General features: G+C 26.8%; 2 protein-coding genes across 3 annotated transcripts in view; one reads left to right on the top strand and one right to left on the bottom strand.

Moving 5' to 3' along the window:
• LOC101888347 (uncharacterized) overlaps nt 1-18,085 on the bottom strand; it is a 426,552-nt gene that overhangs the window by 47,202 nt on the left and 361,265 nt on the right. The gene's annotated exons all lie outside the window — the stretch shown is intronic.
• LOC101888002 (uncharacterized) overlaps nt 3,050-18,085 on the top strand; it is a 41,305-nt gene continuing 26,269 nt past the window's right edge. The window contains exons 1-2 of the mRNA XM_059123397.1: nt 3,050-3,153; nt 3,301-3,305. Of these exons, the coding sequence (XP_058979380.1) occupies nt 3,050-3,153; nt 3,301-3,305 (109 nt within the window). The remainder of the gene's footprint in view (nt 3,154-3,300; nt 3,306-18,085) is intronic.

Below are 18,085 nucleotides of genomic sequence, written 5' to 3'. Positions count from 1 at the left end.
TTTTTCTACTATGATAGTTCAACTTATGTGGTCATATTTCCAAACTTTGACCAGATATCGAAATGTAACTAACAGCATTTTTGAAGAAGAGTTTTTCGCTTTTCTAAAAATATAAATTGCGTAAATGTAGATCATAAAATAGCGGAGATATGACTAAAGTAGTAAAGTCCTTAAAACGAGCGAAATTTTGGGTCATTTTCGGTAATCACTTCCTAATGGTCATAACATCAAAATTAGTCGGTATATCTTAATAAAATTAATTGCGCTAGAAAGAGTGAACTTTGTTCTTTACAACAATGAACAATTTACCCCACAAAAACCGAAATCTTCCATAAGAAATGAAAGAAATCGCATAATTTCAATTTCACATGACCATGGCTATGCGAAAATGGTTTCACTCATATGGTTATACTTTCTCAACTGGACCAGATATCGTAGTAGAAAAGTTAGCGTTTTTAAAGAAGAACGTCTCACATTTAGAAAAATATATTTCGTGTTAATGTTGATCATAAATTAGCAGAGATATGATAGAAATAATTAAGTTGCCGTAATGGTCGAAATTTTTAGTCGTTTTGGGTAATCTCTTTCTAGAGGCCATAACTTCCGAAATAATCCGTATATATGTCAGCAAGTTTATAGCATTTCAAAGAGTGGACAATAAACTCGTAAATGATGAGAAATATATCCAACATCCAAAACTTTGTGCAGGAAAAATCAGCTTTGAGATGTACTGCTTTGATGATATGTGAGATTTTTTGGGTGATTTTTAAACACATGTGATTTTTATTTTTTAAATAAAAAAATGTTATAGGTACTTAAAATAAACATTATGGACTAAAAAGGCCCCAGTGAGCCCAGTGTGGACTTCTTTTCGATTTTAAGGATGTTAGGGAAATTTTTGCATCTAAATAGGCTAAAACAAGGTTTTTGGGTTCGTAACATGTGGAGGGCTTTTTCGCAATTTTTATTAATTTTTGATACGTATTTATAAAATTTATTAATTTTTATTTAATTTTAAAGTCTTTAATCATTTTTTTTAACAGTTTTTTACTTCCCTGCAATTGTCTATTTTTAATTTAATTTTTTTTTTAATCCATGTTTGTTGTAGATCATGAAAAATAGTATTTTTTTTAAATCCACGTTTGCTGTAGATCATGAAAAATATTTGTTTAAATCCACGTTTCTTGTAGATCATGAAAAATATTTTTTTAAATCCACGTTTCTTGTAGATCATGAAAAATATTTTTTTTAAATCCACGTTTCTTGTAGATCATGAAAAATATTTTTTAAAAAATTCACGTTTGTTGTAGATTATGAAAAATATTTTTTTAAAAATCCAATTTTGTTGTTGATCATGAAAAATATTTTTTAAAAAATCCACGTTTGTTGTAGATCAGGAAATATATTTCTTAAAAAAATCCACATTTGTTGTAGATTATGAAAAATATTTTTAAAAAAGTCCGGGTTTGTTGTGGAACATGAAACATATTTTTAAAAAAATCCGTGTTTGTTGTAGATCATAAAAAATATTTTTTTAAAAAATCCACGTTTGTTATATATTATGAAAAATATTTTTTTAATTCATCCACCTTTAACATAGATCATGAGAAATATTTTTTTTAAAAATCCACGTTTGTTGTAGATCATGAAATATATTTTTTAAAAAATCCACATTTGTTGTAGATTATGAAAAATATTTTTTTAAAAATCCACGTTTATTGTAGATCATGAAAAATATTTTTTAAAAAGTCCGGGTTTGTTGTAGATCACAAAAAATATGTTTTAAAAAATCCACGTCTATTGTAGGTCATGAAAAATAACTTTTAAATAATCCACGTTTGTTATAGATCACGAAAAATATTTTTTTAATGCATCCACCTTTAACGTAGATCACGAGAAATATTTTTTAAAAATCCAGGTTTTTTGTAGATCATGAAAAATATTTTTTTAATAAACGTTTATTGTAGATCATGAGGAATATTTTTTTAAAAAACTATGTTTGTTGTAAATCATGAAAAATATTTTTTATTTTTTTATTTTTTAGCTGCGATTGTTTAGTTGGATTATATATGTCGATATATATGATATTATTTTATTTATTTTATTTTATATTATTTTCTTTTTATTTAATTTTCAAATTTTTGTTTCATTTGAATATTTAAATTTTTTTAGTTTTCTCTTTTTTTACATTTAAAAAAATATTTTTTATTTTTTTTTCTATAAATTTTTATTTTTAAATAGTATATAACATTTCCCATCCCTGCCATTCATAGAGAGTTGTGTGAAATCGTAGTAACAGTTAAGTTGCTCTGTTCAATTATCTCTGGTTCACTGGAGTGGGGTAGAGAAAAAAGGGAGAGCGACCGAGAGTGAAACATAGTTCTTTCTCTTCGATTGGGATGCTGTGAGAGATTTTTATCTATACCCTTATTGTAATTGCTATGTTTGGTAATATAATAATGACAGCAGCAGCAACAACAATAACAACAAAACCATAGATTTATCTACTGAGAATACTCTCGACGACTCTTTTTGTTCGGCAAACATGAAAATGCAGGGGAGATTTGGGTAAAAAAAGGTTTCAGTTTTCAGGGAAAATATTTAGGCTAAAAGATTTGTCTGGCCGCCGTTCTCGTCTGTCTGTCTGTCTGTCCATCATCAATTTTAATTGTCTAAATCATTAGGGGAAACTATTCGATAAGCCATCGGATTTAGGATTTTTGTTTTTTGTTTTCAAAACAAAAAAATACGTTTTTTCATAAAGAGCCTCAAGGGGCTTAGCAGAACTGCAAAGGGGTGGATTTTTTGAAGATTAAAAAAAAAAATGAGAAAGAAAAAAAGCATTTTTCTAAAAAGGATAAAACCAAACTATGTTCGAAATGCTCGCTCACAAATACCCAAGTGACATAGGGGATGCCATCCATGGTTGATGGTTATGAGATGTCGTTGCTGTTGATGATGTCAGTCCTGCCTTAATGGACTTGCCAGCCAGTCACACAGACAGACAGGCAGCCATTCATTCGGCCAACTGGCGAAAAAATAACAAATAATGCAGAAACGTATTCACTCACCACCACCACCACCACCATTGCCCTCGTCATCATTATTACAAGAAGAACACCAACAACGACATGGAATCTATACTGGCAGGATGTAAGCCGCATTTTATGCATTTGTGTTGGGTGAGGGAAGGTTAGCTCTAATGGTTTCTGTTGGACAATTCCCATATTGAACATCAGCGTTGATCTGATGTTATGAACTGCATTATTTGTGTTTTTATTATTTTTTGTCGGATGGTAGAGGAGGTAAGTATGTGTGTGTGTGAGCTTGAGGAAAAAAATATGTAAATCACAGCATCGAACAAGAGGGGGAGTTTTATGTCAGGGGTGTTAGATTTCGAAAGTAATGAGGAACAGTGTGGCAAAATAACTTTTTGGAATATAAAAAATCCACGTTCGTTATTTCCATGGAAAAATAATTTTTAAAAAATCCGCGGTCGTTATTTCCATGGAAAAATAATTTTTAAAAAATCCGCGTTCGTTATTTCCATGGAAAAATAATTTTTAAAAAATCCGCGTTCGTTATTTCCAGGGAAAAATAATTTTTAAAAAAATCCACGTTTGTTGTAGATCATGAAAAATAACTTTTAAAAAAATCCACGTTTGTTGTAGATCATGAAAAATAGTTTTTTAAAAAATCCACATTTGTTGTAGATTATGAAAAATAATTTTTAAAAAATCCATGTTTGTTGTAGATCATGAAAAATAATTTTAAAAAAATCCACGTTTCTTGTAGATTATGAAAAACAATCTTTAAAAAATCCACGTTTTTTGTAGATGATGAAAAATAATTTTTAAAAAATCCACGTTTGTTGTAGATGATGAAAAATAATTTTTAAAAAATCCACGTTTTTTGTAGATGATGAAAAATAATTTTTAAAAAATCCACATTTGTTGTAGATGATGAAAAATAATTTTTAAAAATTCCACGTTTGTTGTAGATGATGAAAAATAATTTTTAAAAAATCCACTTTGCTTTAGATCATGAAAAATAATTTTTAAAAAATTCAAGTGGAAAAATTATTTTAAAAAAATCCACGTTTGTTGTAGATGATGAAAAATAATTTTTAAAAAATCCACGTTTGTTGTAGATTATGAAAAATAATTTTTAAAAAATCCACGTAGAAAAATAATTTAAAAAAAATCCACGTTTGTTGTAGATGATGAAAAATAATTTTTAAAAAAATCCACTTTTGTTGTAGATGATGAAAAATAATTTTTAAAAAATCCACGTTTGTTGTAGATGATGAAAAATAATTTTTAAAAAATCCACGTTTGTTGTAGATGATGAAAAATAATTTTTAAATAATAATTTTTAAAAAAATAATTTTTAAAAAATCCTCGTGGAAAAATAATTTTAAAAAAATCCACGTTTGTTGTAGATTATGAAAAATAATTTTTAAAAAATCCACGTTTGTTGTAGATTATGAAAAATAATTTTTAAAAAATCCAGGTTTGTTGTAGATTATGAAAAATAATTTTTAAAAAATCCAGGTTTGTTGTAGATTATGAAAAATAATTTTTAAAAAATCCACGTTTTATTGTAGATCATGAAAAATAATTTTTAAAAAATCCACGTTTGTTGTAGATCATGAAAAATAATTTTTAAAAATCCACGTTTGTTGTAGATGATGAAAAATATTTTTTAAAAAATCCACGTTTGTTGTAGATGATGAAAAATAATTTTTAAAAAATCCACGTTTGTTGTAGATGATGAAAAATAATTTTTAAAAAATCCACATTTGTTGTAGATGATGAAAAATAATTTTTAAAAAATCCACGTTTGTTGTAGATGATGAAAAATAATTTAAAAAAAATCCACGTTTGTTGTAGATGATGAAAAATAATTTTTAAAAAATACACGTGGAAAAATAATTTTAAAAAAATCCACGTTTGTTGTAGATGATGAAAAATAATTTTTTAAAAAATCCACGTTTGTTGTAGATGATGAAAAATAATTTTTAAAAAATCCACGTTTGTTGTAGATGATGAAAAATAATTTCTAAATAATAATTTTTAAAAAAATAATTTTTAAAAAATCCACGTTTGTTGTAGATCATGAAAAATAATTTTTAAAAAATCCACGTTTGTTGTAGATTATGAAAAATAATTTTTAAATAATAATTTTTAAAAAAATAATTTTTAAAAAATCCAGGTTTGTTGTAGATTATGAAAAATAATTTTTAAAAAATCCAGGTTTGTTGTAGATTATGAAAAATAATTTTTAAAAAATCCACGTCTGTTGTAGATCATGAAAAATGATTATTTTAAAAAATCCACGTTTGTTGTAGGTCATGAAAAATAATTTTTAAAAATCCACGTTTGTTGTAAATCATGAAAAATAATTTTTAAAAAATCCACATTTGTTGTAGATGATGAAAAATAATTTTTAAAAAATCCACGTTTGTTGTAAATCATGAAAAATAATTTTTAAAAAATCCACATTTGTTGTAGATGATGAAAAATAATTTTTAAAAAATCCACGTTTGTTGTAGATGATGAAAAATAATTTTTAAAAAATCCACGTTTGTTGTAGATGATGAAAAATAATTTTTAAAAAATCCACGTTTCTTGTAGATTATGAAAAACAATCTTTAAAAAATCCACGTTTTTTGTAGATGATGAAAAATAATTTTTAAAAAATCCACGTTTGTTGTAGATGATGAAAAATAATTTTTAAAAAATCCACGTTTGTTGTAGAATATGAAAAATAATTTTTAAAAAATCCACATTTGTTGTAGATGATGAAAAATAATTTTTAAAAATTCCACGTTTGTTGTAGATGATGAAAAATAATTTTTAAAAAATCCACTTTGCTTTAGATCATGAAAAATAATTTTTAAAAAATTCACGTGGAAAAATTATTTTAAAAAAAGCCACGTTTGTTGTAGATGATGAAAAATAATTTTTAAAAAATCCACGTTTGTTGTAGATTATGAAAAATAATTTTTAAAAAATCCACGTTTGTTGTAGATTATGAAAAATAATTTTTAAAAAATCCACGTGGAAAAATAATTTAAAAAAAATCCACGTTTGTTGTAGATGATGAAAAATAATTTTTAAAAAAATCCACTTTTGTTGTAGATGATGAAAAATAATTTTTAAAAAATCCACGTTTGTTGTAGATGATGAAAAATAATTTTTAAAAAAATCCACTTTTGTTGTAGATGATGAAAAATAATTTTTAAAAAATCCACGTTTGTTGTAGATGATGAAAAATAATTTTTAAAAAATCCACGTTTGTTGTAGATGATGAAAAATAATTTTTAAATAATAATTTTTAAAAAAATAATTTTTAAAAAATCCTCGTGGAAAAATAATTTTAAAAAAATCCACGTTTGTTGTAGATGATGAAAAATAATTTTTAAAAAATCCACGTTTGTTGTAGATTATGAAAAATAATTTTTAAAAAATCCAGGTTTGTTGTAGATTATGAAAAATAATTTTTAAAAAATCCAGGTTTGTTGTAGATTATGAAAAATAATTTTTAAAAAATCCAGGTTTGTTGTAGATTATGAAAAATAATTTTTAAAAAATCCACGTTTTATTGTAGATCATGAAAAATAATTTTTAAAAAATCCACGTTTGTTGTAGATCATGAAAAATAATTTTTAAAAATCCACGTTTGTTGTAGATGATGAAAAATATTTTTTAAAAAATCCACGTTTGTTGTAGATGATGAAAAATAATTTTTAAAAAATCCACGTTTGTTGTAGATGATGAAAAATAATTTTTAAAAAATCCACATTTGTTGTAGATGATGAAAAATAATTTTTAAAAAATCCACGTTTGTTGTAGATGATGAAAAATAATTTTAAAAAAATCCACGTTTGTTGTAGATGATGAAAAATAATTTTTAAAAAATCCACGTGGAAAAATAATTTTAAAAAAATCCACGTTTGTTGTAGATGATGAAAAATAATTTTTTAAAAAATCCACGTTTGTTGTAGATGATGAAAAATAATTTTTAAAAAATCCACGTTTGTTGTAGATGATGAAAAATAATTTCTAAATAATAATTTTTAAAAAAATAATTTTTAAAAAATCCACGTTTGTTGTAGATCATGAAAAATAATTTTTAAAAAATCCACGTTTGTTGTAGATTATGAAAAATAATTTTTAAATAATAATTTTTAAAAAAATAATTTTTAAAAAATCCAGGTTTGTTGTAGATTATGAAAAATAATTTTTAAAAAATCCAGGTTTGTTGTAGATTATGAAAAATAATTTTTAAAAAATCCACATTTGTTGTAGATGATGAAAAATAATTTTTAAAAAATCCACATTTGTTGTAAATCATGAAAAAATTTTTTAAAAAATCCACATTTGTTGTAGATGATGAAAAATAATTTTTAAAAAATCCACGTTTGTTGTAGATGATGAAAAATAATTTTTAAAAAATCCACGTTTGTTGTAGATGATGAAAAATAATTTTTAAAAAATCCACGTTTGTTGTAGATCATGAAAAATTGTTTTTAAAAAATCCACGTTTGTTGTAGATCATAAAAAATAATTTTTAAAAAATCCACGTTTGTTGTAGATGATGAAAAATAATTTTTAAAAAATCCACGTTTGTTGTAGATGATGAAAAATAATTTTTAAAAAATCCACATTTGTTGTAGATGATGAAAAATAATTTTTAAAAAATCCACGTTTGTTGTAGATGATGAAAAATAATTTTTAAAAAATCCACGTCTGTTGTAGATCATGAAAAATGATTTTTTTAAAAAATCCACGTTTGTTGTAGGTCATGAAAAATGATTTTTTAAAAAATCCACGTTTGTTGTAGATCATGAAAAATGATTTTTTTAAAAAATCCACGTTTGTTGTAGATCATGAAAAATGATTTTTTAAAAAATCCACGTTTGCTGTAGATCATGAAAAATGATTTTTTAAAAAATCCACGTTTGTTGCTACTTTGAAAAAATAATTTTTAAAAAATCCACGTTTGTTGTAGATCATGAAAAATTGTTTTTAAAAAATCCACCTTTGTTGTAGATCATGAAAAATAATTTTTAAAAAATCCACCTTTGTTGCAGATCATGAAAAATAATTTTTAAAAAATCCACGTTTGTTGTAGATGATGAAAAATAATTTTTAAAAAATCCACGGTTGTTGTAGATCATGAAAAATAATTTTTTGAAAAATACACGTTTGTTGTAGATCATGAAAAATAATTTTTAAAAAATCCACGTTTGTTGTAGATCATGAAAAATATTTTTTTAGAAAAATCCACGTTTGTTGTAGATCATGAAAAATAATTTTTTAGAAAAATCCAGGTTTGTTGCTACTTTGAAAAAATAATTTTTAAAAAATCCTCGTTTGTTGCTACTTTGAAAAAATAATTTTTAAAAAATCCACTTTTATTATTTCTATGGAAAAATAATTTTTAAAAAATCTACGTTTGTTATTTCCATGGAAAAATAATTTTTAAAAGCCACGTTTTATATTTTTTATAAAATTCAATGATAATTATTACTTTAAAATAGAGGTCCTGAAAAAAGTCATGTCCCTAAAGAATTCCTCATCCTTCTAACCATCCACTTCCTTTTTAATCTTTCACCCTCGAATCCTTTGCTGGCCATTCATGTCAATCATTTCCTAACATTATTTAAATATATTTTATCTCTTCCTCCCTCTCTCTCTGTCCCTCTTTGGTTATGCCAAAGTACACTTTTCCGGTGCTCAAATTCTTTTACTAAAGAGTTTCCTACTCTCGCTAATGTCCTTTTAAATACGACGGAGGTGGAACCCATCCAACTCAGATACGGGAGGAGAGAGGTGTTAATTCCTAGAGGATTTCCTGGCCAAAGCTATGTGACAGCTAGGCGTGCAGGGCGGAGAAAAGTATCTACAACTAAAGGATCGAAAAGATGGATTTGGTTGCAATTTAAATACCGTTACACTTAAATGTCAAAACATCCGAGGAGGTGTGTGTGAAAGTGTGTGAGTGCGCCGTGTCAGTCATTCATGTTTGGCTTGGCTTGGCATGGCATGCAAGCCTTTTGCAACCTTTCACTTTAGGATATGCATGATGACACTTTATTGAAGAAGAAGATATCCTTGCGGGAGAAAGAGGTGAGGAGGGGTAGTTCAAAATGGGACTAAAAAATGTATGCATGGCTCACACCTTTCTATGGCACAAAAATGGGGAGATAATCAAATGAGAGATATATCATTTTGCATACACATACATATGTATGACTGGTAGGGCTGAGTATGTGTGTGAGTATATGTGTGTGTCGGCATTATATGTTTGCCTAACAAATGTGCATGGTTGAATAGATTCGGAGATAGATGACAGCCTTAAAGTATGCCACATTAATCATATCAACGGATTGCCCAGATGAATGGTGTACTTATCGAGACAACCTATATGACTTCAAAATTATTAAAAATCATAAATTCTAGGAAACACGGGATAAATGCCCCCAAACTTAAATTTAAGGACAAAAAATTATCCCCAGAAATGTTTGACTGATGTTGGGCGGCACCCTCTCTCTTGTAGGGTATGTTAAAGTCTACTCCTTTCCTAGTTATTCTTAATCCCATTTTTCTATAGAATTATGTACCCATATAGGTGTGACGAGTATATGTGTGTGTGTGCGTGTATGTCATGTGTGTCTATGCGTGCATGTTTGCATTTTGTTTTCCAACCTGTTTAAATGCTGATGATAGCATTTTCATGTTTGTCACTCCTGTTGAATGTTTGAAGTGTTGCTCTCTCGGTATTAAAAACTCGGTGTGAGTTGTTTGGCTGAGTGACTGACAAACTGGGTAAATGACAGAATTTAAAATAAAGCTTTAATATTTTCGTGAAAAAATAAAAATTTAACTTAAAAAAAATTAGGAAAATTTATGACAGCAGTTCTTGCAATAAATATTTTTTAAAAATTCTACGTTTGTTGATTTTTAAAAAAAAAAATGTTTTAATAATATTTCTTAAGGATTTAAACAAACGTGGATTTTTTAAAAAAATATTTTTCAAGGAATTAACCAAACATGGATTTTTTAAAAAATATTTTTCAAGGATCACAAAAGACGTGGATTTTTTAAAAAATATTTTTCAAGGATCCAAATGAACGTGGATTTTTAAAAAAAAAATTATATTTTTCATGGATCACAACAAACGTGGATTTTTTAAAAAAATATTTTTCAAGGATCACAACAAACGTAGATTTCTTAAAAAAATATTTTTCAAGGATTTAAACAAACGTGGATTTTTAAAAAAATATTTTTCAAGGATCACAACAAACGTGGACTTTTTAAAAAAATATTTTCAAGGATTTAAATTAACTTGGATTTTTTAAAAAATATTTTCAAAGATTTAAATTAAAGTGGATTTTTTAAAAAATATTTTTCATGGATTTAAACAAACGTGGATTTTTTAAAAAGTATTTTCATGGAATTAAACAAACGTGGATTTTTTAAAAATTATTTTTTTAAGTAGCCACAAACGTGGATTTTTAAAAAAATATTTTTTCAAGTAAACAACAAACGTTGATCACTTGTTGTTAATAATTTTTAAAAAATCCACGTTTGTTGTTAACTTGAAAAAATAATTTTTAAAAAATCCACCTTTTTTGTTAACTTGAAAAAATAATTTTTAAAAAATCCACCTTTTTTGTTAACTTGAAAAAATAATTTTTAAAAAATCCACGTTTGTTGTTAACTTGAAAAAATAATTTTTAAAAAATCCACGTTTGTTGTTAACTTGAAAAAATAATTTTTAAAAAATCCACGTTTGTTGTTAACTTGAAAAAATAATTTTTAAAAAATCCACGTTTGTTGTTAACTTGAAAAAATAATTTTTAAAAAATCCACGTTTGTTGTTAACTTGAAAAAATAATTTTTAAAAAATCCACGTTTGTTGTTAACTTGAAAAAATAATTTTTAAAAAATCCACGTTTGTTGTTAACTTGAAAAAATAATTTTTAAAAAATCCACGTTTGTTGTTAACTTGAAAAAATAATTTTTAAAAAATCCACCTTTTTTGTTAACTTGAAAAAATAATTTTTAAAAAATCCACGTTTGTTGTTAACTTGAAAAAATAATTTTTAAAAAATCCACGTTTGTTGTTAACTTGAAAAAATAATTTTTAAAAAATCCACGTTTGTTGTTAACTTGAAAAAATAATTTTTAAAAAATCCACGTTTGTTGTTAACTTGAAAAAATAATTTTTAAAAAATCCACGTTTGTTGCGACTTTGAAAAAATAATTTTTAAAAAATCCACGTTTGTTGCGGCTTTGAAAAAATAATTTTTAAAAAATCCACGTTTGTTGCTACTTTGAAAAAATATTTTTTAAAAAATTCAAGTTTGTTGTTAACTTCAAAAAAAAAATTTTAAAAAATCCACGTTTGTTGTTACTTTGAAAAATTAATTTTTAAAAAATCCACGTTTGTTGTTACTTTGAAAAAATAATTTTTAAAAAATCCACGTTTGTTGCTACTTTGAAAAAATAATTTTTAAAAAATCCACGTTTGTTGTTAACTTGAAAAAATATTTTTTAAAAAATTCAAATTTGTTGTTAACTTGGAAAAATAATTTTTTAAAAATCCACGTTTGTTGCTACTTTAAAAAAATAATTTTTAAAAAATTCACGTTCTTTGCTATTTTAAAAAAATAATTTTTTAAAAATCCAGTTTGTTGCTACTTTAAAAAAATAATTTTTTTAAAAATCCAGTTTGTTGCTTCTTTAAAAAAATAATTTTTAAAAAATTCACGTTCTTTGCTATTTTGGAAAAATAATTTTTTGAAAATCCACGTTTGTGGAATTAATAATTTTTTAAAAATCCACGTTTGTTGATTCTTTGAAAAAATAATTTTTAAAAAATCCACAATTGTTGTTAACTTGAAAAAATAATTTTTAAAAATCCACATTTGTCTTGAATCCATGAAGAATGTTTGTTAATTTTTTTGTTGTTGTTTTTAAATCTATGCCTTTTTTAATATTTAAAAAAAATTCTCCTCGTCCTTAAAAATATCTTTAATTAAATTTTTCCATATAAAAATAATGCCTCTTGTCTCTACTCGTACTCCCTCCCCTCATGCGCCTCAACCAAAATGTAATTATTTCCAAAATGGAAGTATTCTGAAAAGGGTTATTATAACCAAATTGGTGGCAAGACTACAATAATACCCCAGAGATTTTTGCCAGCCAGGCAGCCGGCATTGTTATTAAAATAGTGAGTGGCCGGAAAGGAGCCACTACCGCACCAAGCCCCAATATCTTTACATTAGTATTCCAAGCAAATAACAGAAAAGTGCTGGGGATGAGGAGGTAAGCACAGCAAACATTTAATTGATTGCCCTATAATTTTATTAATTAAAAAAGGGGGGAGGTTGTGTGTGCTTTTTGACTTCTCCAAATTTTTCCTCAAAAAGGACGTCCCCCCTTCACCCTCCAAACAAAATTACAATACCTGGGAGAAGAAGGGGTGGAGCAACAACACAAAGGCCAAATAACCTTGGATTTCCTTGGAGAGAAAATTCCCAAAATAACCTAGACTCGGTGCTGCCTTGATTTCCTTGCTCCTTTTCCAACTATTTTTCCAGTGTTTGTATTTTTTTTGTTCGTGGACCTGTAGCATATCCTTCCTCGGAGTATATTATCATTCCTTGTTAACGCCTTGTGCCATCCTTGCAAAAAACTTCGCCTCGCAAAGCAAAGAAAAAAAAAACTCGTTTCAAATTTCAAAGCATTTATTTGAATAACAAATTACATAGAACGAATTCCCCACGGATTGTTGGCAAATTACAAAAGCGAATAAATGGGTGTGTAAGTAAGTGTGGTGGTGCTCCGCTCCACTCCGCTCTGCTCTCGTCTGAGGGTGTATCTGACACCCAAAGTTATTTCAATGAAGTATTTAAGTGCAAAAGATACTCCAGAGAATTTCTAGCAACAAGGCAACAACAGCAGAATTTTCATTCCTGTTTATCATGTCCTTGTTGTTGGAGCTTTGTTATCACATTCCTGAAGCATGTCAAGTGGCCAAGGAATAGGGCAACGGAGGGGGGCAATTTGGTAGCTCCTTGGATTTTTTTAAATATTTTTTCCAAAAATCAACAGTCGTGGATTTTTTAATTACTTCTTCAAAGTAGCAGCAGACAGAAAATTCTTAAAAATTATTTTTTCAAGGTAGCAACAAACTTGGATTTTTTTAAATTATTTTTTCAAAGTGGATGTTTATAAAAATTATTTTAAAAAACCATCAACATACTTAGATTTTTTAAAACTAATTTTTTCAAAGTAGCAAGAAACGTGGATTTTTTACAATTTTTTTTAAGTTAACAAGAAACTTGGTCTTTAAAAAAAAAAATAATTTTCAAGGATTGAAACAGACGTGGATTTTAAAAATATGTGTCAAGGATTGAAACAGATGTGGATTTTGTAAAAAAATATTTTTTTAAAGAATAGAAGCAAACGTGGATTTAAAAAAAATATTTTTCAAGGATCACAACAAACGTGGACTTTTTAAAAAAATGTTTTTCGAGGATCACAACAAACGTGGACTTTTTAAAAAAATGTTTTTCGAGGATCACAACAAACGTGGATTTTTAAAAAAAATATTTTTCAAAGATCACAAAAATTGTGGATTTAAAAAAAAAAAAAATATTTTTCAAGGATAACACAAACGTGGATTTTTTTTTAATATTTTGCAAGGATCACAACAAACATGGATTTTTTAAAAAAAATATTTTTTAAGATCCCAAGAAGAGTAGATTTTTTTAAAAAATATTTTTCAAGGATCCCAAGAAGAGTAGACTTTTTTTAAAAAAATATTTTTAAAGGATCCCAAAAAGAGTCGATTTTTTTAAAAAATATTTTTTAGGGATCATAACCAATGTGGATTTTTTAAAAAATATTTTTCAAGGATCACAGCAAAAATGGATTTTTTAAAAAATATTTTTCAAGGATCACAGCTGGCATGGATTTTTTAAAAAATATTTTCCAAGGATCACAGCAAACATGGATTTAAAAAAAATATATATTTTTCAGGGACCACAGCAAACATGGATTTTTTAAAATATATTTTTCAAGGATTACAACAAACATGGATTTTAAAAAAAACATATTTTTTTAAGGACCACAGCAAACATGGATTTTTTTAAAATATATTTTTCAAGGATCACAGCAAGGGGTTATACAGAAGTGGATTTTTTAAAAAATATTATTTACGGACCATTTTTCAAGGATTTTAAGGATTGAAACAAACTTGGATATTTTTAAAAATGGATTAAAACAGAAGTTGAATTTTTTGAAAAAATTTTGAAACAGACGTGGATTTTTTTAAGAAATATTTTTCAGGGATTGAAACAGACGTGGAGTTAAAAAAAATCCGGGATTGAAACAGACGTTGAGTTTTTTAAAAAGATATTTTTCAGGGATTGAAACAGACGTTGAGTTTTTTAAAAAAATATTTTTCAGGGATTGAAACAGACGTGGAGTTTTTTTAAAAAAATATTTTTTTAAATATTTTTCAAGAATTGAAACAGGCGCGGATTTTTTTTAATATTTTTGAAGGATTGAAATATTTTTCAAAGATTGAATCTAACGTGGATTTTTTTAACAAACTATTATTCAAGAATTTATACAGAGGTGGATGTTTCAAAAAAATATTTTTCAAGGATTTAAACTAACGTGGATTTTTTAACAAACTATTTTTCAAGAGTTGATACAAAGGTGGATTTTTAAAAAAATATTTTTAAAGGATTGCAATATTTTTTCATTTACTTTTTATCTACTGGCTTTTTGCTATTTGTTTCCTTTCCTTTCACATTGCACCCCCTCCCCCTACCGTATCGAAACACCAAATTGTTATTTCGATATGACATCATAATCATATTTGCTTTTGGGGTGATGGTGGGTTCTAGGTTGTATTGGTGATGACGGCAGAGGTATGAGTGCCCATGGTGGTTTGGTGCAGGCGTCAACAAACTAAACTGGATACAATTACCAATGACAACAAAAAGCAACAATGCCACCGCAACAAACAAAAAATACAATAAAAATAAAAGCAGTTTTATGGCGATATGTATAAAACAAACATTGTTTATATGTATATATAAATATGTAGAACTAACACTCTTAACTACGTTGAGTGGTAATAACAAAAATTGAAATTAAAATGGAAAAGAAATTTATGGATACAATCAATGGAAAATTTCCAAGCAATCCACAATGGATTTTTTTTAAAATTATTTTTTCTAGTCTTTGACAAATGTGGATTTTTTAAGAATTACTTTTCTAGTCTTTGAGCAACGTGGATTTTTTTAAAATTATTTTTTCTAGTCTTTGACAAACGTGGATTTTTTAAAAAAAATATTTTTTCTAGTCTTTGACTAACGTGGATTTTTTAAAAATTATTTTTTCTAGTCTTTGACAAGCGTGGATTTTTAAAAATTATTTTTTCAAGTCTTTGACAGACGTGGATTTTTTAAAAATTATTTTTTTAAGTCTTTAACAATCGTGGATTTTTTTAAAATTTATTTTTTCAAGTCTTTGACAATCGTGGATTTTATTAAATATTATTTTTTCTAGTCTTTGACAAACGTGGATTTTTAAAAACATTATTTTTCCATGGAAATGACAAACGTGGATTTTTTAAAAACATTATTTTTCCATGGAAATGACAAACTTGGATTTTTTCAATATTATTTTTTCAACGTCCTTGACAAACGTGGATTTTTTAAAAATTATTTTTTCAAAGTCCTTGACAAACGTGGATTTTTTAAAAATTATTTTTTTAAAGTCCTTGACAAACGTGGATTTTTTAAAAAATACATTTTCTATTCTTTGACAAACGTGGATTTTTTGAAAATTATTTTTTCTGGTCTTTGACAAACTTGGTTTTTTTAAAAAAAATATTCTTTCTGGTCTTTGACAAACTTGGTTTTTTAAAAAAAAATTTTTCTGGTCTTAGACAAACGTGGATTTTTTAAAAATTATTTTTTCTAGTCTTTGGCAAACTTGGTTTTTTAAAAAAAAATTTTTCTGGTCTTAGACAAACGTGGATTTTTTAAAAATTATTTTTTCTAGTCTTTGGCAATCGTGGATTTTTTAAAAATTATTTTTTCCAATCTTTAACAAACGTGGATTTTTTAAAAATTATTTTTTCTAGTCTTTGACAAATGTGGATTTTTTAAAAATTATTTTTTCAAGTCTTTGACAAACGTGAATTTTTTTAAAAAATATTTTTCCATGGAATTAACAAACGTGGATTTTTTAAAAATAATTTTTCCATGGAAATAACAAACGTGGATTTTTTAAAAATTATTTTTCCATGGAATTAACAAACGTGGATTTTTTAAAAATTATTTTTCCATGGAATTAACAAACGTGGATTTTTTAAAAATTATTTTTCCATGGAATTAACAAACGTGGATTTTTTAAAAATTATTTTTCCATGGAATTAACAAACGTGGATTTTTTAAAAATTATTTTTCCATGGAATTAACAAACGTGGATTTTTTAAAAATTATTTTTCCATGAAATTATCGAACGTGGATTTTTTAAAAATTATTTTTCCATGAAATTATCGAACGTGGATTTTTTAAAAATTATTTTTCCATGAAAATAACAAACGTGGATTTTTTAAAAATTATTTTTCCATAGAAATAACAAACGTGGGTTTTTTTAAAAATTATTTTTCCATAGAAATAACAAACGTGGGTTTTTTAAAAATTATTTTTTCATGAAAATAACAAACGAGTATTTTTTAAAAAATAGTTTTTCAAAAAATCTGAATCTCGAAAAAGTGTCAATTGTTTGAAATTGAGTTTTATTTCAATCTCGCAATTAAAAGCCGAACCAAAAAAAGGACAAAAATGAAAACGAAATGAACAAAAGCTTACAGGCAACCCACCAACTCTTATACACTTCTTAGGGACCCTTAAGAGGCAATTTTTTATTCGGAAGTGTGTATGTGTTTGTGTGGGAATGTTTGAAACAACAGCTTTAAGCCAAGTCTCGTCTTCAAACTAAAGATGGCTGTTTTTATGGCAATGCAGTAGTCGAGTCGAACTAAACATTTTCTAGTTTTTTTACATTGTCCTTTGTGGGTGGGTGGGTACTCGACTAAGAACCAAAAAACATCCTCAATTACAAAAGGATGTTCGTTCTACTGCAACCACTTCAAACTAACGGCAGACGAAGTTGGGGGGTAACCCGCCAACTATGCCAATGACAAGAGCAGTTAGTTGTTGCTGCTGTTGCTGTTTGAGAATGTTGCAGATGTTGTTCTTCTTCTTGTTGTTGTTGTTAGAAGTACAATTTTCTCAGCACATTATTCACTTGGAACTCAAGTGTTGCGCTGAGAGTGCCATGAGTGAGTGTCTTGTGCTGCAGCCACCCCTCCCAAGTGGCTAATGAAAGCTGCAGATGTAACAGCAGCTATAAGGGTGTGCGAGGAATTTTCCCTTCGAGGAAAAGGATGGGCAAGAATTTTTGTGGTTATCTAGTTGGCAGATGGAAGTGTTGGAAGAGCTTTTCGGTAAAAGCTTTCAAGGGAAATTTTAACAGAAAAAAACGGGGAAATTGTTAAATTATTCGAATTCGAATTCTGAAATTTGGAATGACAGTAGCTGATGAAGTGTAGGGTTATTGGAAATTCGAACATCAGATCTTGTGTTGGTAGAAATAATGCGATGTGCCGAGTTTGAAAGAAATCGGATGTTTATTTTGCATTTAAGGAGCATTTTCGTTATTCAAAATTTTGACCTCTTTGTGTGGGAGGTACCAGAAGGAGTGAACCGATATATCCCATTTTCACAACAAATCTTGTGTTGATAGAAATATTGCGATGGGCCGAGTTTGAAAGAAATCGGATGCTTATTTTGCATTTTAGGAACATTTTGGTTATTCAAAATTTTGACCCCTTTGTGGGGGAGGTGCCAGAAGGGGTGGTCCGATATATTCTATATTCAAACCAGATCTTGTGCTGATAGGAATATTGAGATATGTGGAATTTGGAGAGAATCGGAAGTTTATTTCGCATTTTATGAGCTTTATGGTTATTCCAAATT

Source organism: Musca domestica, unplaced genomic scaffold (genome assembly GCF_030504385.1).
Source record: "Musca domestica strain aabys unplaced genomic scaffold, Musca_domestica.polishedcontigs.V.1.1 24, whole genome shotgun sequence".
In the NCBI taxonomy this organism is placed as follows: domain Eukaryota; kingdom Metazoa; phylum Arthropoda; class Insecta; order Diptera; family Muscidae; genus Musca; species Musca domestica.
The sequence above is the reverse complement of the archived record's forward strand: the minus strand, read 5'-3'. Positions and strand labels throughout refer to the sequence as shown.